This window comes from Physeter macrocephalus, chromosome 20 (genome assembly GCF_002837175.3).
Source record: "Physeter macrocephalus isolate SW-GA chromosome 20, ASM283717v5, whole genome shotgun sequence".
In the NCBI taxonomy this organism is placed as follows: domain Eukaryota; kingdom Metazoa; phylum Chordata; class Mammalia; order Artiodactyla; family Physeteridae; genus Physeter; species Physeter macrocephalus.
Genome location: NC_041233.1, coordinates 59,747,174 through 59,769,818, shown reverse-complemented (window position 1 = coordinate 59,769,818; position 22,645 = coordinate 59,747,174). Strand labels below are relative to the sequence as shown.

The 22,645-nt window shown below is 46.3% G+C and overlaps 3 protein-coding genes across 4 annotated transcripts in view; 2 read left to right on the top strand and 1 right to left on the bottom strand.

The window, feature by feature from the left end:
• The window catches only part of CFAP58 (cilia and flagella associated protein 58), a 96,736-nt gene extending 96,372 nt beyond the window's left edge, over nucleotides 1-364 (bottom strand). The window contains exon 1 of the mRNA XM_028481946.1: nucleotides 332-364. Within this exon, the coding sequence (XP_028337747.1) occupies nucleotides 332-364 (33 nt within the window). The remainder of the gene's footprint in view (nucleotides 1-331) is intronic.
• A 1,944-nt stretch (nucleotides 365-2,308) lies between these two features.
• Nucleotides 2,309-9,075, top strand: LOC114484607 (uncharacterized). The gene is made up of 5 exons (XM_028481945.1): nucleotides 2,309-2,314; nucleotides 3,643-4,100; nucleotides 6,263-6,335; nucleotides 7,939-8,032; nucleotides 8,912-9,075. Exons 1-5 carry the CDS (start codon nucleotides 2,309-2,311, stop codon nucleotides 9,055-9,057), a joined length of 777 nt encoding a protein of 258 aa, XP_028337746.1. The 3' UTR covers nucleotides 9,058-9,075.
• Nucleotides 9,076-16,996: 7,921 nt separating this feature from the next.
• ITPRIP (inositol 1,4,5-trisphosphate receptor interacting protein) overlaps nucleotides 16,997-22,645 on the top strand; it is a 49,389-nt gene continuing 43,740 nt past the window's right edge. The window contains exon 1 of one of the 2 annotated variants that reach the window (XR_008616071.1): nucleotides 16,997-17,590. The gene's annotated coding sequence lies outside the window, so the exon portion shown is untranslated. The remainder of the gene's footprint in view (nucleotides 17,591-22,645) is intronic. The other variant, XM_007113414.4, reaches the window with a different exon arrangement.

Here is a 22,645-nt window from a genome sequence, read left to right as displayed (position 1 = left end):
GGAGAGGCCACAACAGTGAGAGGCCCGCGTACCGCAAAACAACAACAACAACAACAACAACAACACTTTTACTGGGGCTTCCCTGGTGGTGCACTGCTTAAGAATCCACCTGCCAATGCAGGGGACACAGGTTCAATCCCTGGTCCACTAACACAACATTGTAAATCAACTATACTCCAATAAAAATTAATTAAAACAAACAAAAACAAAAAGCAAAAAAAAAAAAAACTCTACTGCTAATCAAAGAAATTAACTGAGACAATCTCTAATCCCAATAATAAAGTAAAATTCAAACTCACCCTGAAGATTTTGGGTAAGTAGTCTAGTTTACCTTCTGCTTTGACAAGCCTGCCTTGCCCAACATGGAGAAAGTCTACATATTCTTGCTTTTCAAAAACACTTGTGGGCTTCCCTGGTGGTGCAGTGGTTGAGAGTCCGCCTGCCGATGCAGGGGATATGGGTTCGTACCCCGGTCCGGGAAGATCCCACATGCCGTGGAACGGCTAGGCCCGTGAGCCATGGCCGCTGAGCCTGTGCGTCCGGAGCCTGTGCTCCGCAACGGGAGAGGCCACAACAGTGAGAGGCCCGCGTACCGCAAAACAACAACAACAACAACAACAACAACACTTTTACTGGGGCTTCCCTGGTGGTGCACTGCTTAAGAATCCACCTGCCAATGCAGGGGACACAGGTTCAATCCCTGGTCCGGGAAGATCCCACATGCCGCGGAGCAACTAAGCCTGTGTACCACAACTACTGAGCCTGCGCTCTAGAGCCCACGAGCCACAACTACTGAGCCCACGTGCTGCAGCTACTGAAGCCCATGTGCCTAGAGCCCATGCTCCGCAACAAGAGAAGCCACGGCAATAAGAAGACCGTGGACCGCAACGAAGAGTAGCCCCCGCTCGCCACAACTAGAGAAAGCCCACATGCAGCAACGAAGACCCAATACAGCCAAAATAAATAAATACAATAAATTTATTTTAAAAAGAAACACTTGTACTCTTGATTACACTTCTAAATATGATATGCAAACAAAACAGAGTCCACATCTTAAAACAGATGTGGAGTCACAAGCATATCTATATAACATTTTGTATAACAGCATTAGTAGTAACATTAAACTCAACACAGGTTTTCTTCCTGACTAAAAAGCAGATTATCACAAAGATCACAATATAGCGATTCCACAAAGGAGGAAAAATCATATTAAGGAATGGTGCTGCTGCTCTGTACTTTCCCCTTGTTGATGCTAAACATGAACACACACAAACATTTATCACAGCAATGTTCTAGGTTCCATCCCTGTAAATGGTATTAATGTCAACACTTGATCACTAGCCTAATGATTTGTTCACAGGAAAGGTTTTCCCTGTACACTTGGCACTTAGCACAGGAATGGAAAAATATCAAAGAAAGAAAAGTTTTAAAGAAACTTTTATGAACAGAAGAGATTTGTTTATGTTGCCATTTTAAAATATACCGCTATTAAAAGCAAAGCAAAAATAATCTCTTAGCTGTGACCAATAACCAGTTGGTATCTACACTGTTATAGCATATAATGCTATCTAATTCAGAAGCATGATTTCAACATGAATTGATCAGAAAGGAACTGTGATGCTCCTTCATACAACACCTATCTACTGAGTGTTTACGATTAGCCAGGCAATGTTCTAGGTGCTGGGAGTACCAATTAGTGAGGAGAAGGAAAAGGAAAAAGGACAAGAGAGCTGCAGTGAAAAATGAGACCAGAGTGGAAATGCCAACTTATGAAAGCAGAAGTGAGGAAAACTTGGCTGAGGTCAATTGAAAATAAAAATAAAAGAAATGAAGGAATGACAGGAGATTGTGAAAGGGAAGAGAGACTGGGAAATAACTGGTTTATAGTATTTGTATCTGGGGCTTACATAGGGAAAATGAAGAAGAATGAAATAAACCAAGATGACTAGTGGGGGAGAAAAGGAGAAAATACTCAAAAGGAAATAATGGAAAAATTAAAGGAGAACTGGAAGGGGCAGGAGGAGGAAGTGGGAAGAAGAGAGATATGAATGAGTGTGGGAACCGGAAATAAGAAATGTGGCCAGGCAGGATGGATGTGAGAGAGAGATGACAGTGATGGAGCCTGGAGAGGGAGAAAGATGGAGAGTATGAGCCCTGGGATTGCATGATAAGGAAAGGAGAGAGCTGTTGACCACAGCAAGATGGAGTTTGCAAGGCGGGGACTAGATGTGGAGGAGATGGAATGATGAGGGGATGTGAATGGTGTAGAGGAGACCAGAGAAGGAACTGGAACAGGGGTGGGGGCATGATGGCGGTGAGAGAAGCGGGGACGACGGCTGGCTTCATGGGTGTGTGAACTATTCAGTTGCACGGGGCTCCTTGCTCAGAAGTGCCCTACCGGGGCTTCCCTGGTGGCGCAGTGGTTAAGAGTCCGCCTGCCGATGCAGGGGACGCGGGTTCGTGCCCCGGTCCGGGAAGATCCCACATGCCGCGGAGCGGCTGGGCCCGTGAGCCATGGCCGCTGAGCCTGCACGTCCGGAGCCTGTGCGCCGCAGAGAGGCCACAGCAGTGAGAGGCCCGCGTACCGAGGAAAAAAAGGAAAAAAAAAAAGTGCCCTACCGTTGGTTTAATGCTCTGCTGAAATTCTTAATAATTTTTTTAACAAGAGGCTCTGCATTTTCATCTTTCCTTGAGCCCCACAAACTATGTAGCTGATCCTGTCTGGGGCTGACCATGTGAAACATAACATGGGGAAGGACTCTGATGGGGTGATAAAGGATTTGCATCCGGACAATAATGGATGAGGACTGCCAAGTGATGACAGGGACCTGAGGTTGTCCAGGTTATAAATGAGGGTGCTAATGGACACGCAAGGGGTCACTAAAGGGTTGCAGAAATAACCTCTCATCAGTGAGACTCAAGTTGGGGTGTGCTACAAAGTGGGGAAGTGAATGGAGGGCTTAAGATAGTAAAACTGTGGTCAGTGACAACACAGGGCAGTGGCGATGGGCTGAAAAGCTTAATGAAGATGTGTCATAGCAGGTGATCAGATGACAGGGAATCGTGCTATGACAGGTGGTCAAGGGTCAGTGAACAGGAGTGACACTGGGTATTTATGAAGCCTTCTTCCAGGTCCTCCCAGTCAGCTAGACATCAATATTTCTGTGTGTATCTCTCTTGCGGTATCACCTTATGGCTCAAAATCTAGGGGTGGGGGCCTGTCATGTGTGAGTGTGGAAACATGAATTTCCTACGGCACTTAGCACCGCGCCAGTTTAATAGGGTGGGGGGCGGGGGGGGAGGTTCCACCCAATTGGAAGGAGGGGCAAGAGATAAAGGAGCCAGAGCCAACAGGAAAGGGGGAGGGTGATGAGGCTGCGGCTGGGGACAGGATGTTGACTGGGGGAATATTCGGAATCATTGCATGTGACAAGGGATAATAGAAGAGAGACGACGGAGAGGTCGAACGAGACGCGACAGAAAGAGGGGCGCTGACTTCTGACCTCGGCCATCCTGACGCGCTCTGCGGGTCGCCTCAGAAGCCGCTGTGGAGATCGCGTAAGCTGGGCCGGAGTCTGAGGAAGGGGCTGTGCACCACCCCCAGCGTCTAAAACGGCGCCACGTTATTTCTATCCCCTGCAGGGGGCGGAAACCCGCCGCTCGGCGCGTCCTCCGGTCTCCGAGCAACCGCCATGCCCTCTGGAGGCACTAGCGAATGTTCGAAAGGGGTGGAGCCTCCGAGGCCGGCGCCTGGGCGGTGTTCCTCAGAGTCGCACGCAAATATCCTGTAAAGGGTGGGGCCAGGGAGATGAGGGGCGGTGCCTCTGGGCCGCCGGGAGGAGTCCCAGGGTGTGCGCAGAAGTTAGAAACCCGAGAAAGGAGATGCAAGGCGCGACCCGGAAGCAGATAACAGAGAACCAAGGACTGACGCTTAGAAGGAGATGTGGATCAGGGGGTTCTGGAAGAAGGAAAAACTGGCAGCCTCCCTCTGCTCTCTGTCACAAAGTGACTCGGTCACGGGAACAAGAAATAATCCCAGTTCGAGTCAATTCCAACCCTTACGACGCAGCTACTGTGTGCAGGACACGGGGAAAACTAAGGTAGAGAAAACACAGACCCTGCCCCCAAAGGGTTCAGTCACTAGTGGTGAGGAAAATAGGGTGCAGAGGTCGAGGTACCCTGGAAAAACGTATGTGGAGCCACATCGTGAAAATCTGCCTGTGTCTGGGGGTCATGTCTAAAGACCCTTTCTCCTCCCTTTCCTTCTCCCTCTTTTTCTCCCTCTCCCTCCTCCTCTACCCCGTTTAGACTTCAGGTGCAGAGTTGGAGTAATTAAACTCTTTAAAGACGCCTCTCTTGCATCCTTTTTTCTCATTTTCCTCACCCCTACTCCCGTGCCTCATCCTCAGCCCCCATAGGAATTCATGCTACTGTGCTTGGATATATATTTTTGAAAAATGTATAGCATTTTTCATAAGTGCATTTTTTAAATTGTAATAATGCTATTGGACTTCACGGATCATCTTGTTTTCTACTGTTTTCACTCAACATTCTTTATAAGGCTCTACCCGTGTTTCAGTTGTAATCCCAGTAATCCCAGCTAATTATCGCTGCATAGCTTTCCATGTTGGACATCCATACCTTTTACTTCCAGCCTCCAAGTGCTGGATACCAAGGCTGACTCCACCTCTCCAATACCACAAACAATGCAGCCATGGTCATCCTTGGCAGTGGTCCTTCATGGACCTGTGTACAAACTCCTCTGAAATATATGCCTATGAGTGAAATTGTTAAAACCATAGGGGATGCACATGGCCATCAAATTCAACTTGTCCTGCACGATGACATCCAGCCAGAGGGCCAGTGGGGTCAGAAAAACAGACCCTACCCCTTTGCCCATGTCATGTGCCCTGCTGGAGGAGGACATGTCCTTTCGTTCCCACAAAAGCTTTGTTCCTTAGTCAAGCCATGAACCTACAGGCTGTGACTACCCAGAGGGTATGCATTCTTCAAATTCCTACTGTGGTGGACAGTATTTTCCCATGGCATAAAGTTACCTAGTAGCCTGGTGGAAGCCCTGGGTACTTGACTTCACCAAGTATTGCTAGATGGCACACCAGAACTGCTGCACTACAGCACACTCCAGCATGTAGTATAAGGGTTTCTGTCCCCCACTCCCATCCTTGCCAGCATGTGGTAGTTTATGTATTCATAAACAGTCATGTAGTGTTTACTAAGTGCCAAATACTATTCTCAGTGCCTTACAAACACTGACTCATCTGATTAGCCAATTTTTAAATTTCTGTCAATATCATGGAAGTCATGTCAACACATTTTGTTTTAATTTGCATTTATCTGACTATGAGTGAAATTGAGCATTTCTTCATACATTCATAAGACACTTGGGGTTGCCTTCTGTGAATTGTCTATTTATAGCCTTTGTCTATTTCTCTACTGCTCTTTTTCTTTTTGGTTTGCAAAAGGTCTTTGTAAAGTCTAGATATTAATCTGCTTTCAAGGACTGGACACGTTGCTTGTGATGTCCTTTGTAGAACGATAATCTTTAATTTTATAGCCCTTCATCTTTTTATGCTTTTTTAGTATAATTTAATAAGTTCCTCTCAACCCCAAGGTCATAAAGGTATTCTCTATCATTTTCTTCTGTTAGCTTAATAATTGTACATTTTCACATTTGGTTCTGTAAGCCTTCTGGAGTTCACCTTTGTATGTGGTGTGAGATAAGGATCCAGTTTTATTTTTCTCAATGGAGTGAGCCCATTTTTCAACATCTCTGTTCCCAAATATAGATGGATCTGTTCTGAGCTCTCTGGTTTAGTCCTGTGCCAGTTCCCCAGGGTTTTATTACTATGGTTTTGTAGCCAGTCATCATGGTTAAAGGGCAGAACTCTCATCCCTGCACTGTCAAAATTACATTGGCTGTTCATAAATCTTTATTATCCCATATAATTTTCAGGATGTTTTTCAAGTTCCTCATGAGAAATATTAATTGGAACTTCATTGAATTTATGAATTAATTTGGGGAAAATTAACATTTGTACAATATCTCATTCATGAACAGAGACCGTATATCTGGTGGACAAACAGAACAAAAATATGACTGAGGCATAATGTGCAGGAAAATGGTGAAAGGGATGGCAGATGAAGTGGAGAAGCAGGCTGAACCAAACTTTAAGCCAAGCTAATAGAAACGAGGTGAAGATGGAGCAGGAAACCCGACTCAGGCTGCTTTGTGTGTTTACAGAAAATGTGATTATACACTGGAACCAGCTTGTGGGACCACCAGGATCCAGAGAGACTCCATAACACTCCTGAAGGTACATGGCCATAAAGAAAGACCTAGAGGGCCCTGGCCACACATATCTTCTACTGGTGTCAATTGTGGGGCTGTGTGTCTCCCCATTTCCTAAGGGACGTTTCACAAGCAGATGACTGCCAGGGTGACAGCAATTCAGTCCAGAAAACACTTTAGCAGGCACAAGGTTGGCCACAGGAACCACAAAGGTGACTAAAGCAGAGTCACTCCCCTTTGCCTTCACAATCTGGCTTTGGGGAAAAGAGAGAAAGGAAAATCTACAATTAATTCTAACATGATGTGATAGTATCATTTACAACAGGCACTCTTGACAGCAAGCACTATGGGTGGCTCAGGGAATCTAGACTCTGATTCCTGAGAGTATTACTTATGATGTGGGGACAGAAAGACGGAGCATGGGAAATCAGGGAACCACTGGAGGTAGAAAGGAACGTGACATGTTCGACTCACAGGAAAGAGATGCATGTGGACATCAACAAGGCTGGAAGAGTGAATGAGAGGATGGGCGCCTGGACAAATTAGTTTATGCTGATGTAAGAAAATGCTTCATTTCCAGTTTTCCAGATTATGGAAGAAGACTACTCATCACCCTGCTCCCCTTTGTTGTTGTAATAAAAAGGAGCACTAGGTGGCATCATACTACCAAAAGTCCTCCCCTTCTAGAGCCTTTGGGAGAAACACTCCAGATTGGGTCAGCCCCGATTTTGACAAATAAGAGTGCTTCTATCAATCTCATTTCTCATTACACCCACTTAATTTATTTACTGAGCACCTACTATATGCCCAGCCCTCTCCTGCACGCTGTGGAGACTATAAAGGATTCGAAACCGATCGGGGCCCTGTGGGGCTCCCGGGCACGGAGGCTTTTTTGTCCCCCATTTCTAGTAGGCAAGACTCTAGCCTCCATGACCTTCCCTGAGTTCCAAAGGGCAGATTTGAACAGTTGCTAAACAAGGGAGGAGCAGCCAAGAAACCACCTGAGGCAAGATTAAAGGGACCAAAAAAGCTCATCAAGATTAGGAGACCCGACCACCTGAGACCCTGCACACACCCTAGTCTTGTCAGCAGCCCCACCCTTGGGAAGTATTATCATAAAACTCCTCATCAAATCCTCCTGGTTTGGGACATATAGTTTTTCGAGGCAGGAACCCGCTGTGTCTCCCCTTGCCTGGCAAAGTAATATAGCTATCCTTTTCTACTTCACCCAAAACTCTGTCTCCAAGATTTGATTCTGCACTGGTGGTACAGAGAAGCTGAGCTTTTGGCATCAGAGTCAAAAGGCTCTCCCCACTAAAGGATCATAAGGAGAAGCAAAACATACTTGCCACCCCTCCTCCACACACAAAAAAATTTTAAACAGTCCAAGGCAGGATGCCTGAGCACTGAAATGAGGATGTCAAGACATAATATCTTGTGTAATCTGGCCCAGTTAGCCTTCTGGTGCCTTCTCCCACCACTCACTCCTTAACACAATGGCTTCTTTCAATTCCTTGTCTATGTCATATTCTTCCCTGCTGCTTGGCATTCACAAAGGCTGATCTCTCTGTCTGGAATACTCGACCCTCCCTCTTCACCTGACTAACTCCCATCCATCCATCCTTCAGATCTCACTTCCTCAGGGGACCTTCCTGACCTGCCCCCAACACCAGACTACCTTTTCAAGTACAACGAATTCTGCTTCTTGGATCATCCCACATGGTAATTAATTATGTATTCATGGAAATGGTTGTTTCGTATCTGTCCTTGTTGTCCAACCCAAGTTTGTGTGCCCAATGCCCAGTGAAGCCAAACAAACTGAAACGTCGGAGTTTGGAGTAGAGAAAGGTTTATTGCAAGGGTCCAGCAAAGAGAACCGCCAGCTCATGCTTAAAAAGCCGGAATGGGGCGGTGGGGGGTGGGAGAGGGAGGGAGGAAAAGTATAGGCAAAATTTGGGGCGTGGGCTACAGGGTGTGACCGTCTTCTGATTGGTTGGTGGTGAGGTAACAAAGGTGGTGTTGCTGGAATCTCAGTCATCAGCCTTCAGGTTCCAACCAGTCTGGGTTCCTCCTGCTTATGTTCAGCCACAAGTTACCACCCTCCACCTGGGTGGAGGCCCTAGTTCATATAGAAGAACTCAGAGATACATTGTTATGTACATCCTTTGCTGGGATATACATTATTGTTTCTTCTTTGTTTCTGCATTCCCTCCATCCCCTACTTAGTAACTGTTTGAATCTGCCCTTTGGGACTCAGGGAAGGTCTAGGAGGCTGAAGCCTTTTTCCTACAAATAAGAAACAGGAGACAGGAAAGGCTTTTGTACCCAGGAGGGCCCCATAGGGTCCTGCTCAGTTTCATCTTTTCTACCAGGCTGCCAAACAACAAGAGAACAAGGATCACTTTTTCTCTAGTTCAGCCCTGTCTCCACTGGTGTTACAGGCTGAACTGGGTCCTCCTAAAATTCTTAACGTTGAAGCCCTAAGCCTCAGTACCTCAGAATGTGACTGTATTTGGAAATAAGGCCTTTCAAGAGGTGAATAAGTACAAATGAGGCCATTAGGGTGGGCCCTAATCCAAATCTGACTCCTGTTCTTATAAGAAAAGGAAATTTGGACACACAGAGATACCAGAGATGTGGGCACACAGATGAAAGACACAGAAGAAGGCCATCTGCAAGCCAAGAGGAGAGGAGAAACCAAACCCCCCGAGACCTTGCTCTGGGATGTCCAGCCTCCAGAGCTGTAAGGAAATAAAGGTCTGTTGTTTAAGCCACTCAGTCTATTGTTCTTTATTATGGCAGCCCCAGCAAACTAATACAAACGGCCATCACTCCTCTACAGTACATAACTATTAAGTGAGTGACTACTGAACAAGTTCTGAAATAAGGAAGGCCTGTGAAGGATGGTATTAGAAGGGAAAGGTACATGGTAGACGAGGGTCTTGAACTTGACCTTAAATGATATATGAGTTAGCTACATGGAAGAAAAGAGAAGGAATGTCAAGTGTGGGAAACAGCACTGGGCAGATACCAAGGCAAGAATGCAAAAATCCTGCTACGGGGAGGTGGGGTCCCTATGAGGGACCAGTGGACACTGGTGTTGATATGAGGGTCTGGGTGAATGGTGGAGCCTTTGGAAGAATGACAGAGAAGTAGCTACAAACTCAAGGACCAGGGAGAGCCAAGGACACACCATTTGTTCTGCCGATAACTTTAATATATGATCATGATCTGTAATACATATGCAAAGCTCCTGGTTTAAACCTGGATATAAGTGCCTCTTTTTTAGCTTCCTTAGGAAGCTTCCTTATAAGCTATGTGCTGTGACTCAGTAATAAAAACAGCATTTTCTGTACACAGTGCTCACCTCTTCAACAGCATCCAGTGAGGCTGTGAAGTGAAACTCCAGAAAAGCAGAAATGCTGACATGCGGCTCTACATGCAAATTCCAGCCTGCAATGCAAAACAACTGTGCCCTAAAAGAAACCTACTCCTCTAATGGATCAGAGAGGTTCTAGAAGCAATTTGTGGGGGGGTCAAATAAATGAACAAGAAGGGGAATCCACAGGCTCAAGAGAGGAAGGGAGGGTTGGGGGAGGGGCTCTCTTGGTTGTTGATGCCTCTTCACATGCTGGTTGCAGTCCCTGAGTGGGTCCAGTAACACCTGCCCTCTTGAGTTCTGCCAGATAGTTTGCATCCTCCTAACAAATTCACCGTATTTGTTTAAGCAGCGAGTCTGCACTCTTTATCCCCCGCAACGCCCACCCACCCCGCAAAAAAAAGAAAAAAAAAAAAAAAAAAGACAAAATAGGACAAACACAGGTCCTGTTTGCATAGGCATTGTGATATCACTGGATTTAGTATCCATGAAATCTAAACACTGCATTTGGGACCCCAAAACAACATGGGAAAAACTGCTCCAGTCATCATAGCTAACTTCTCCTCCAGGCTGTTGGGAAGATTAAAAGACCACATGTTGCAGAAAATTGTTATCATTTATCAGCCGACCCCATGCTCACCTTAAATGATAGAACAAAGTCCCAGCTGCCTAGTGCTCTCCAAAACTGGGCCATATTTTATTCCTTTAATCTGCTCCTTTTCCAGCCTGCTGCAGACCTAACTTAACAGAACATTTGCTGAGCGTTTGACATCGATTCACAAAGGGACTCCATACAAACTCCCCTCTTGATACCAGAAGAGGCAACAAAGCTTGGGCAGATTGATTAGGAAGATTGAAAGGTCAGGCATGAGGTGGAAGCAGTGGGCAATCTGCCACTGCAGGTGATCGATCTTACTAGAAGGAGACAGTGTCACAACCCAGTCATCTTAACTGCTTTGAATTTTATTTGCTTAACAGCAACTGCACCTCTCCTGGTTGGTCAGATTCCTTCTGGGTATGACTGGATAGGCTAGCTTATTCAGTGGGTGCTTCTTGCCCAAGAGGCCAGGCCAAGGTTGCAGTTTGATGTCCTACAAACCAACCAGCTAACCCGTTAGCTTGGTTAAAAAGACTGAATAGATCCACATAATCTGTTCCTACTACAAATAAACAAACAAATAAATAAATTGACTAAATAAATGAGTGAAGAAGTAAATAAGTGAATAAATAGAATTTTTAATAGTCATGTTGAGAGGGAATTGTAGGCAAAATAAAAAAATGAAAGACAAATCCTTTCGATGATGGGCCAATGCTCTTGTTTCTATTGAATACTATCTGCTGAAAGCACCATATTGTCAAATACCTCTAGTCTTTACATATGCTGGTGCCTTGTCTGGAATATCCTATATCTCCTTTGTCCAGTGAACTTTTTTAAGACTCAACTCAATGTCACCTCCTCCAGGAAGCCTTCCCCTGTTTGGCACACCTTCTCTGTATTACTAGACAATCTGAGCATCCCTCTATCAATGCACTGTATTATAATCATGTGTTTATTTCTATGTCTCCCCCACCAGACTGGAAAGACCACTCTTTTCTTTAATACATCTATGATGCTGAACCATAAGAGACACTCAAAACAGGAAGTTTGGTAAAGGAAGCGAGGAAGGAAAATGGAAAGAAAGAAGGAAGGAAGGAAGAGAGGGAGGGAGGAAGGAAGGAAAAATACAATTAGTTTATGCACTCAGGCACACACAGCAATTACTCTTGGGAGTGATTAGTGACTAGCTAAAAGCTATTGGAACACAAACATTTAAGATTCTAAGGTAGTTAAATGAAATCATCTCCAAGTATACACTACGTCCTCAAACAGAAGTATTAAGTATTACTATAAAATGCATGTATCTCATTTCTCTTTCCATCTTTGATGCAAGTGCCAAAGAACCAAGTCTTTTTTTTTTTTTACCCACAGGGTTGCGTGCACAGTAGGTACTCAATAAAAATTAGGATTTGCTTCTCATAACAGCGAAGATAAGCATCTGTAAAGTGAAACTCTTTGCTATCTTAAAGGAATAAACTCTTTTCTACCCTGTAGATAGGTTGCTTTATTTCCATATCTGCTGCCAGATCTACCGAATAACAAAAAAGTTATTTTTGTTATAATTTGTTATTTCCAATAACAAAAAATGTCTGCTGAGCATCTACTGTGAACAGGTGTTCTCTGAGGCAATGCAAAGGAGGCAAAAAGCCTTGACGCCTCCCGCTCCAAGCCAGCCAAACAAGCTTGAAACCCAGTTTAAGCTAAACGGGACAATTCAAACATCCAGGATGGTAGAGACCAGCCTAAAATACCATTGTATTTTAGAAACTAGCACCGTAATCTGCAAACTATTTCTATAAAGGACCAGATTAAGAAACACTTTGGGCTTCACAGGCCACACGGTCTCTGTAGCAGCTATTTGACTCTGCCATAAGCACAAAAGCAGCCACATAAATGAATGGGCTTGGTTGTGATCCAAGAAAACCTTATTTACAGAAACAGGTGGCGCTCTGGAGTTGGCCTGCCAGCCAGAGTTGCCAACTCCTCTGATTTAGCACAATGTCTGGCATATAGTAGGTGCTCATATATTGAATGAATGAATGAGTGAATGAACAAATGAGGGAATGAAGATTTTCCTAAGGTAATGGCATAGTGATTTGTCTTAAAGCCCCCGTGTACCATCATTAGACATTAAGTACAAGGAGAGAAATGAATACCTCCTGACCAGAAATAAGCTTGATAGGAATTATCTAACAGACTTTCCCACTCTCCAAGTAGTGTGTGTGGATGGAAACTTAGAAAGTACAAACCACTAACAGCTTTCATAACAGAGATGTGAACTAGAAGAGTAGTTTAAAGAAGAATATTTTTCAAATTGTGGATCATGACTCATGAGTAAGTTGTGGCCTGCGTTTTTTTTTTCAAAAAAGGATAAGAGATGCAAAGAGAAAAAGAAGAGGGAATACACCAAAGTCTATCACATGTAGGAAGCATAAGGATTGTATCTAAGGAAACCGTCTTTCACTTACAATGTACTTGTATGTGAGAGTATATTGGGTTCTGGGGTAGAATGTATTTTCAAAAAAGTTTGAAAAATGTTCTAACTATTATAATCTCATTCTTGGGGAAATTCAATGTATTTGTACATTTCAAGGGAATTTACTTCAACATAGCATAGTAGTTGAAGGCAAGATTCTGGAGCCAAAGTTCCTGGTTCAAATCCTGACTCTGCAGCTTATTAGCTGTGTGACCTTGGGCAAGTTACTTCACCTCCCTGGGCCTCAGTTTCTTTACCTGTTAAATGGGAATGCTAATGATCCTATTACATGGGGTTATTATGAGAATTAAACAAGTTGTCATATGTAAAGCGCTTAGAGCAATACCTAACACGTAGTATAGGTTTTAGCTATTATTATGCTGTCACTAACCAATAATGTGAACTTGAGTATGTGACCTAACTTCTGTGTGTTTCATTTTTGTTGGTAAAAAGTCTCCAAAGTCCCTGCTGGCACCAACGTTCCAAGAAGGGGTGGGAGGTGGTTTCCCACAAACCTGGAGGAAACACAAACCCACAAACACAAACCTGGAGGAAAGAAATAGCCAAATGCAAATCATCCATCCTGTAAAATGGACACCTTTGAGGTCTCAGCAAAGCAGCCTGTTCCAAAGAAAAAACCCCATAAGCCAACTTGTTATTATCTCTCTAAATTGCATGCAAAGGTGAATTCAGGATGGTGAGGGATTGACCAAATCAAGGAAAATGCTTTTTTCCATCCATCAGACCCTTCATGACTAGCATTGGCTTCCTGTCTCTCCCATTGCCATGTATTTTATTCCATATACTGGGATAACCACAGCTGGGGTGAACAGGAAATCAGTCCCCATGTTTGTTTGGTTTTTTTGTTTCCAACATTCCTGACTGTGAAGTACAGTGTGAGGCTGTCCTGCAGTTGGCCCGGCGTTGGTCACAAGTCACCTTTCACTGTGGAATTTGAAGTCACGTCTAGCACCAAAGATCATGAGAAAAATTTCCATTTACTTTCACACACACACACACACACACACAAGAAGCCAACAGAAAAATAGGTGAAGTTATTACTGATTATTCACAAATAAATAAAAATGGTCAGTAATAATGTTCTGTTCAGCCTCATTTGTATTGATAATTAAAGAATGCACATCAAGACATTGAGATATCTTTTTTCACCTATAAAAGAAGCAAACTAATTAAAGTTTGGAAATAGCCAATGCAGAAAATGATGTGGGGAAATAAGCATCCTCATGCATTTATGAGAGTCTAAATTGGTGAAACTTCTCTGGAGGACAATTTTGCCATAAATAGCAAAAGAGTAAATGTGCATAACCTTTGACCAGCCCTGAAACTATGAAGGCATTGAACTAAAGCAGCCTATATACAGACTTCTCCTCTGAGGAAAATAAAGTCCTATTTGTTTAATTTCTTGTAGGCTTAGACACACATAAAATTATAGTCAGGTATTCTACTCCTTGCAACCTAACACATTCCTAATTGATAAATCTGAAAAGAAGGGGGGTGGGGGTAAAAGAGGACATTCTTATCTTGCACTAATTTTAACACGAAGCCTTCTAGTATTTTCCCATTAAGCATGATATTGGCTTTGGAACTGAATTTCACTCTTCACTTTTATCATACTACAGAAGTGTTTATCTATATTTGGATGATGAATTTTTTCTAATAGCTTCTCAGATCTATGGTGATGATATTTCAGTTTTTCTTTTTTGATCTATTTGTGATGTAATATTCTTCTGATGTGCTACTGTGATTCTGTGTCAATATTTTATTTAGGATTTCTAAAACAGTATTCATAAATGAGATTAGTGTGTTACTTTATTTTCCCCTTTTTAATGAGTTATTTTTATTGTATTTTTGACTGATATATTACTACCGACTTAAGAAAAAAAAGAATTCCACCCATTGAGGGTTTTTAAAATGTAAATGACTAAACGTTTTATTTCTACATATTGTATTCGAACTTTTTCAAATTTGCCTATTTTTTCATAGTGCTATGTTCTATCATTCTGTCTCTGTAATTATGTTGAAGGTAACTATTTTACAGTCTTTTTCAAATTGTTCTACTGCCTCAAATTCTTAAGGGGCTAATCTCCTGTTTATTACTGATCCAGTCCCACATGTGGTTCATTTCCTAGTTGGGTTTATAATTCTTATTATAAACTCATCTCCAATAGAAATTGTTTTATCTGTTAGAGATCAGAAAAAAACAACTGTGTTTGGCATTTGCTTCTGACAGGACTGAGGGGATTCCTCACTTTGGAACCAGCTTTTATATTCTTTCTTGACTTCAGGATTCCCTGGACACATGGGTAATATAGATTGGGACTTCACACCTAAGCATGACAGAGGCAGACTAGTGGTTTCAATTTCTATAGCACACATTTTTTAATTCATTCAGAGCCCCCAGACAAACCACCAACTTCCTTGCTGTGGCACTCCTAAGATCCTTCCCAGGGTGTCGGCTTTAGGCAGGGGTCTCAAGTCCAGATCTCTGCTTTTCTAGAACACACGGCTTGAGTGTGGGTACCAACCCCAGTCCTCAGCCATTTGTGTTTATATTCATGTCAAATACCCCTATTTGTCCTTGAGTTCCTTCTTCCTGTCTCACACTTAGCTATCCCCCTTTCTTTCTTTCAATTGTTGATTTTTTTTTTCAGCATTTCTGTGTTCAGCAGAGGTTCCCTGAATTCCCTTCATGTTCCCAGAAGTTGAATCTTTGTACTTTCCTGTCTTTTAAAAACCCTTTCTAGAATAAGCACAGGATGCTATGGAAACTACATGGCAGGGGGGGTGGGGAGGGTGTCTAAATCAGGAGTGCGGGTTCAAGGAAGACTTCCTAGAGGAGAAATCACCTATTCGGAGGCCTTAAGACTGAGCACACATTAGCCAGGCAAAGAAAATGTGTGTGCATCAGGGGTGACAGGATGGACGAAGAGGTGGGGTGAAGGTTGCAGGCAGAAGATAGAGCCCATGTGAACATCCAAGGGGGGAAAACAAACCTCATATCACATTCTGAGAAGCACAAGTTCCAAGAACTACAAGAAGTTTGGTGTGGAAAATGGAACGAGATACGCGCTTGATGAGATAAGTAGGGGGGCCAGTTCATGAACAGCCATGGGCCTGGTTAGGACAGTGGACCTTGTGCTGAGAACAGAGTGGAGCTGAAGCTGACCATCAGGTCACGGAGAGTGAAATCACCAAGTCTGAAAGAAAAACAAAGGTAATAGATGTTGCTTGTATAAGCAAATATACACAGCCAGTTAGAAAATGCTGAAACAACTTTGCATACAGGACAATCCCAGAGGGCATTCAAGCACGAACCTTGGCGTTCCACCATGCATAACCCTGACTTCTTACCCCAAGGATTACAAGGCATGCTAGTGGTGCTCAGACCAGGGTCCCCACCTCCCAGGAATTTCCCCCACCTGCTTTGGGGTAGGTGGGTGAACACCCCACCTATCCAACTAGCAGATGTTTTGGAAATACATCGCCCTTTCAAGAATGTTTGCCCAGATCACCCTATTCCCCACCCCTCCCCACCAGCCCCCAAAACTCTGCCATAACTGTCCCTGATGTAAGGAAAGAGCTGTAAGCAGCAGCAAAAGCTTGAAAACAAGAGTAACCTGGGCCAAGGGCCAGGGGGTCTATTTTTAGAACTTGTTCTCATTGCCTGTTTATCTTTCAGACTCAGCCTAATGTCTTCCAGGCGACTGTTAAAGCTATTTGGCTGGCTTGCCGAGGAGAGGAAGAAGGTGATCTAAAACCAAACAGCAGTGGCAATGGTGATAATCATTCGGACAGTGTGTTCTCATAATTTCCCCCAATGTACACTCAATGCCGTTTGATTCCCGCGAAGCCACTTACGTAGGATTTATTCAAGCCCTTCCCAGCCACTTTTACTGGCTGTGGAATCTGGGCAGGTCACAAAGAGAAAATAATAGGTTATGGATTTCATAACCCATCAGGTATGACCAGGGTGCTGCTGTCCCTCCTGGCCTGTTCCTCGTGTCTAAAATAGGGGTCTAACATCCCAAGTGTAAACAGGCTTCAGACAGTAAAGCGCCCTCAACAGATAAAAGCATTTAGTCATGACTCTCCTTTGTGCCTGGTTACTCAGGAAAAGACAACGATGCATTCATTTATCATAGCATTTGGTGAGTTATTTTACTCCACTCAAGCGGCAAAAGAGAAAAGGGCCGGCGTTGTGTCTCGATTTATATTTCCCTCCAGAGGACGAACTAGGTGGCCCCTGGAATTCTACAGCTCGTAAAACGCGCCGCGGAAAACGCTTGTAGGCGTGCTGGAACTTAACCCCTTCCTTTCCGCCGGCCCAGAAAGACTTTTAAGGGCGCCTTCCCCTGACTCCCTGTCCATTCGCCCCAGATTACTCCAGTAGCCAGATTCCGTCTCGCCCGATCACCCTCCAGTTCTGCTGTCCCCTCTGGAGTTTCTGGGGTGGTCGGTGGGCAGACCTCCGCGGCGGACCCTGGGCCCAGCCCCTCCTAACTCTCATGGTCCACCTTAAGGAGCCTCCGCGGCCGGGAGTAGAGGCGGGTGTTTTGTTCTTATAAGGAGGAAAAGTTTCTTTGACATCCAGGAAATGAGTAAGTCTGAAGCCCTTTAGAGCCCGTTGATAGGGGCCAGAAGGCGGGAGCCGGCCGGGGTATCGCCGTCCCCGTCCCTCTAATTACCGGGCCGGACGCTCAGCCGCAGCCGCCGCCAGACAGCGGATTCGGGGCTCCCGGGACCCGCGAGCGCAGCCGGGGCCCGCGCAGTCCCTCCGGAGCCGGAGAAAGGGGACCAAAGCTGAACGTAAGTATCGAGCCCGCGGCCGCGAGGCTCTGCGTCCTCCCCGGGCATCTTGAGTGCTGGAAGGAAGAAGCGGGACCAGGCGGAGCTGCGCCGGAGATGGAGGAGGATTGGAGCGGGGTGCCCGCCCGGCCCTCAGGTCTGGGCTGACTTGGGGAACCCGGTTACGGCGCCCGAGCGAAAGCGGGGGTGCTGTCCTCTCCCTCCTCGCGCCGCGCGGGGTCCTGCGTCCCAGCCTCTCTGCTCGGGCCTCTCCCGGGCCGCGGAGACCCCAGTGGGCGCTTCGTTGTAGCCCCGCGCGGCTGGCAGCTCCTCCTCCGCGCGCACCGAGCCGCGGTGCCGGAAGCGGGACCAAGTTGCTGTTTCTATCGCCCCGAAGATCCGTTACTTTCGACCTTGCGAGCAGAGTGCTAGAGCTGAAAGAGTGGTCGAGTCGTCCTGCTCCTTCGCTCCCTTCCCTCCTTCCTTCCCTTCCTGGAAGGAGGGAGTAGGTGTGAAGCCTGTTTTTTCTCGGTTTAACGTAGTGAAGCTATGAGGTTGCTGGGGCCGATTAAAGCCCCCGCCGCTTCCTCTTTCGGGCCTGTTAGTGGAGGAGACCCCACGCCGTGCAGAACTTTCTCTTGGGGCTGCAGCTTGTCTGCCACCTGATCTCTGATAGCATCCCAGACCCCCTTCCCAGAGTTTCCAACTTTCTGGCTGCCGGGTGGAGGGACGCCCCAGGGCTGGGCTTCCCATTCAAAATGCTCTTTCTCTTTAAAAACAAAAATGCTGCCTCCCAGGAAGGGAAAATATTTTACCGAACCTCTCAGGGACCACACTTTGCCTTTTGCTCCTCTGACTGATTTGAGCACCACCCCTCCCTCCCCGCCCCCCGCAAAAAGAAAACAACTAGAAGAGTACCGGCCACTGGCAGATCCTGGACCCTATCCTTTTGGATCTAAATCGGTTTCAGAGTCCTGTTCTTTTTTTCTTTGTTCCTCTTTTGGATTTGACCCAGGGCCCTTCCCTTTTACAAACCAGTTCTACCCCGGAGAGGCTGCCAGGTAAAGCAAATCTGTGCTGGGTGCAGTCACACGTCCAAGTCAGCCTGGAAAATGGCCTGGTAGACAGGTAGAATTGCTGCCATTCATCTCTTATTAATAACGCAATAGGCTGTGCTTTTGAATCCTCATTCCAGCCTACGTGCCTAAGTGGCTTTCATTGTTTGCTAATTCCCTGTGCGCTGCTGCTCTTGGCCATCCTGCCCTCATATTTTCCACTGTGGGTAACCATAAAGTGGTTAGACTGACTCTCCACTGGAAAGGCTTTTGTTCAAGTGCCATCCTCTAGCTCTGTAATTTTCAAAGATGCAGCAGTTTCAAGCTCCAGCTTTCGGGTGGCAAGAAACTGAACTTTTATCCTAATGCCATCAGCCCAGAAGTTGTCACCTTATCAAGAACACCTCCTGGCTCCTGCAGTGCCCATGAGGGAAACAAAGATGAGGGTGTGTGGGTGAACTTTTTATCTGAGGGCAAGAAAGGGGAGGAACTTCTGGTAGAGACCTCTGGCAAAATTGCCCACCCGGGAAGGTATCATCTGGGAGGAACCTGGTTTTGTATTTTTTTCCTTCTTGGACCCCCTGGGGTCAATAAAGAGAAAGAAGATGGGGGATTCTGTCTGAGGGAGAGGATGCACATCTGGGTGGGGGTCTGGAGTGCACAGTCCTGTTGTCACTTGTCCGCAGGAGAGAGGATGGAATGCCATGGAGGGTCTGGAAGGTGCTTCTTGTGAGGGAGAAGGGAATGAACTGGCAATATTTCCCCCAGGTTTGAGAAGTCTAGGGGGACTTGGCTCTGGCCTTCAGGAATCTCCAACATTGTCACTTGAGACGAGGAGACTTGCTCTTTCTGGCCTCAGAGACTCACTGGGTGGGAGAAGCAGGAGACAGATCTTCTTACTTAGAAGTAAGGGGGAACTTGCCGACAAGTAGAGCTCCTCAAGTAGGTAAAGCACTGCCATCACTGTCACCAGACAGGTGGCCATCAACAATTACGAAGGAGAAGGTCCCTTCAGAGTCCAAGACACTGTGACTCCATGTTTGGGGTGCAGAGTCCCCTCAGTAGGAGGGCAGCCCCTGGGGGATCCTGGGGAAGGCTTTACCCCACGAGTGTCCTAAGGGAGGGGCAAGTGCTCCAGGTGTGCTGGGCACCTGAGGAGCAGAACCGTGCTTGTGGCTGGGGCTGATCTCGTCTTGCTAGGAGGGGGACATAGCCGTGAGAGTGCCGAGAGCTGATAATAATAACCTCCAAGGCTGCTGCAAGCCTGTTCCATCCTTTGCATGAATTAGAATAAGGTGCTTCCTCTTGGCAAGAGGATGGCACCCTGGTGCCATTTAGAAAAAGGGGCCTCATCTGGGTGGACAGAGCCAAGGCACATAGCTGGGCAAGCAGCATGTGAGCTGGATTCATCCTCACCACCCCGCAGCCGGGTGTTCTTGAGCAGTGTATCACCCATACAACTGTACACAGCAGCCCTGATAGCCAACAATTAGTGAGGGCTTGACATTTGCCAGGCTTTTTTTTTTCCAAAACCACTTTGTCTGTATTAACTCATTTAATCTTCTCAGTAGCCCAGTGACATAGGTATTGGTATCCCCATTTTATAGTCAAGGAAACTAAGGCACAGAGAAGTAAAGTATTCAGAATGTTCCAGTCACTGAGCATTCACGGAGCAAGAAGCAGGTTAAGCTTCAAAAGCTAGTTTGGTTGGGGGGCCCTCATGAAAAAGAGAGAAGGACGGTTGCTCTTTTTCTTTGTCAAAGCAAGTAGTACCTGCTCTCAGCTCAGATGGAAAAAGGCGTAAAACTCACCTGGCAGCCAAAAGAAAGGAAAGAAAGAGGCAGGCCTGGCCTCGGGGGCTGATGGGGTGGCCTGGCCCAAGCCTCAGATGGCTTTCCTTCTTAATCGCTAGGCAGTGTGAGGTCACAAATCCAGTTTGGGGCCTGGCATGAGGGTGATGAGTAAGTGCTGCCTGGGTGTGGTGCAGAGGAAAGGCACCACGCATGTCCCCTGACCTAGGCAGAGAACGCCTGCCGCAGTGGACGATGGGAGAAGTATCTGAACACGCTGTCCTGACACTTCCAAGCCCCACAGGCCCCATCCCTGTCCAGTGCTGTTCACGTGCAAACGCCCTTCCCAAGCTCGTCCAGGAAGACTTTCCAAAACTCAGTTTCACAGCTCCATATATATGGTCATTTATTTTTCACACTATACATTTCAGCACTTAATTAGGTGCAACAGAGGGTTTTACTACATACTGTCTATAGACAGTATTTTAAACAAAATAGGCTCCTCAGCTAATGGGAAAGTCACAATGTCTCCTGGAAAGGGTTGGCTGGTGCCTAGCTGATTTCCCAGAAGGGTGGTGTTTACCTGCAATCATGTCACCTGTCCCAGAATCTGGCTCTTAGCTGTGCCCTCTAGAAACCCCATCTCCACAATTTTCAGAACGGTTTGGACTCGGGCTGCTGAGTCATCTCAGGAGAGCTCCCCAAAGTGAGTGTACAAATAAAATTGCTAGTGTATTAACTGGCAAGGAGACTTTGTGACTATCATGCAGCCTGAATGATACCTGCTTCTTGCGTCCCGGGCAAGGCACATGGGAAACCGAAGATCAGAAGGCAGCTTCTGCTTGGCAAAGCCAGATTCAGATCAGGGGAGGGAGACGGCAGGGGTAGTGATGGTCCAATAGCATGGGCTCTGTTTACTTCTGTGGCTCCCTCACCAGTGGAGAGGTACCTGCCAGGTAGACTAGCACTCCTGTATGCTATGTATATCTCCTTGGCCAGTCCCTCAAAGGCAGTGTACCGGTAGGATTTCTCCCTGTCCTCTTTCATAATTTAGCAGTTTTTATTTTATTTACTTATTTCATTTAGTGCTTTCTAAGCATTAGCTCCCGACTACATTGAGTTGCATTTGCATAAGTTAAATAACTACTATAAAATTTCAGGGTTGTAGGTTCAGGCCACAGGGGTAAATGCTGCATGCAAATCAAGGGGGTGGTCAGGTGACCTGGATGGGTCAACAAGAAGTCAAGCAGAGCAAAGAAACATGGTCCCTAGTCAACACAGATGCTCAAGGAAGTGGAAGGCCCAGGACTGGCCACTTACTGCAGCCCCCGTGTGAGCATGGGTGTGGTGAAGCAGTCCTAAGTGCTTGCTTTGGCTGCCTTAGCCACCTGGCCTGCCCAGCTGGCCTCTTTGGATTTAAAGGGCTCTCCTTGGTCTCTGCCCAGGCCCTCTCATGGCTCATCTTTAGAAAGCCACAGCCTCCAGGTGCCGCAGAGCCAAGGAGGTATGACTCACATGGGCTTTGGAGTAGGGAAGCCTTGGGTTCAGTGCTGGCTCCACTGCTCAGGAGTTGGGCATTCTCGGTAGTTGGGCAAGTGCGTTGACTACTCCAAGCCTCAGCTCTGTCGTCGGTAAAATGTGGATAACCCCTCATAGGGCCTGCTTATAAAACACTGAGCAGGGCTTCCCTGGTGGCGCAGTGGTTGAGAGTCCGCCTGCCGATGCAGGGGACACAGGTTCGTGCCCCGGTCCGGGAGGATCCCACATGCCGCGGAGCGGCTGGGCCCGTGAGCCATGGCCGCTGAGCCTGTGTGTCCGGAGCCTGTGCTCCGCAACGGGAGAGACCACAGCAGTGAGAGGCCCGGGTACCAAAAAAAAAAAAACAACAACAAAACAAAACACTGAGCACAGTGCCTGGTGCAGACCAGTATCTGGCTAGTATGATCTCCTAAGGACAGTAGAGGTCAATGGAGGATCTACATTCTCTGCCACATTGGGACCCTCACTTCCCCCATTAGTGCCACTGCTCTCTCCTCTGAGGTCTGGGCAAAGGGCAAGGCCACAGGGACCCAGATCATCCCAGATGGTGAGAAGGAGATCATTGGTGCCCTTGCGTGGGGTTCATTCAGAGCTGAGGATAAAGCTGCCCATCCCAACCTTTTTTTTTTTTTTTTTTTGCGGTACGCGGGCCTCTCACTGCTGTGGCCTCTCCCGTTGCGGAGCACAGGCTC

What these genes read in the sequence shown, in the direction of transcription:
- LOC114484607 (XM_028481945.1), top strand. An exon ending in AGGACACGGGGAAAACTAAG is followed by an intron (nt 4,101 to 6,262) that starts GTAGAGAAAACA and finishes GTGTGTTTACAG; the next exon opens with AAAATGTGATTATACACTGG. An exon ending in TTCTTGGATCATCCCACATG is followed by an intron (nt 8,033 to 8,911) that starts GTAATTAATTAT and finishes TGTTCTTATAAG; the next exon opens with AAAAGGAAATTTGGACACAC.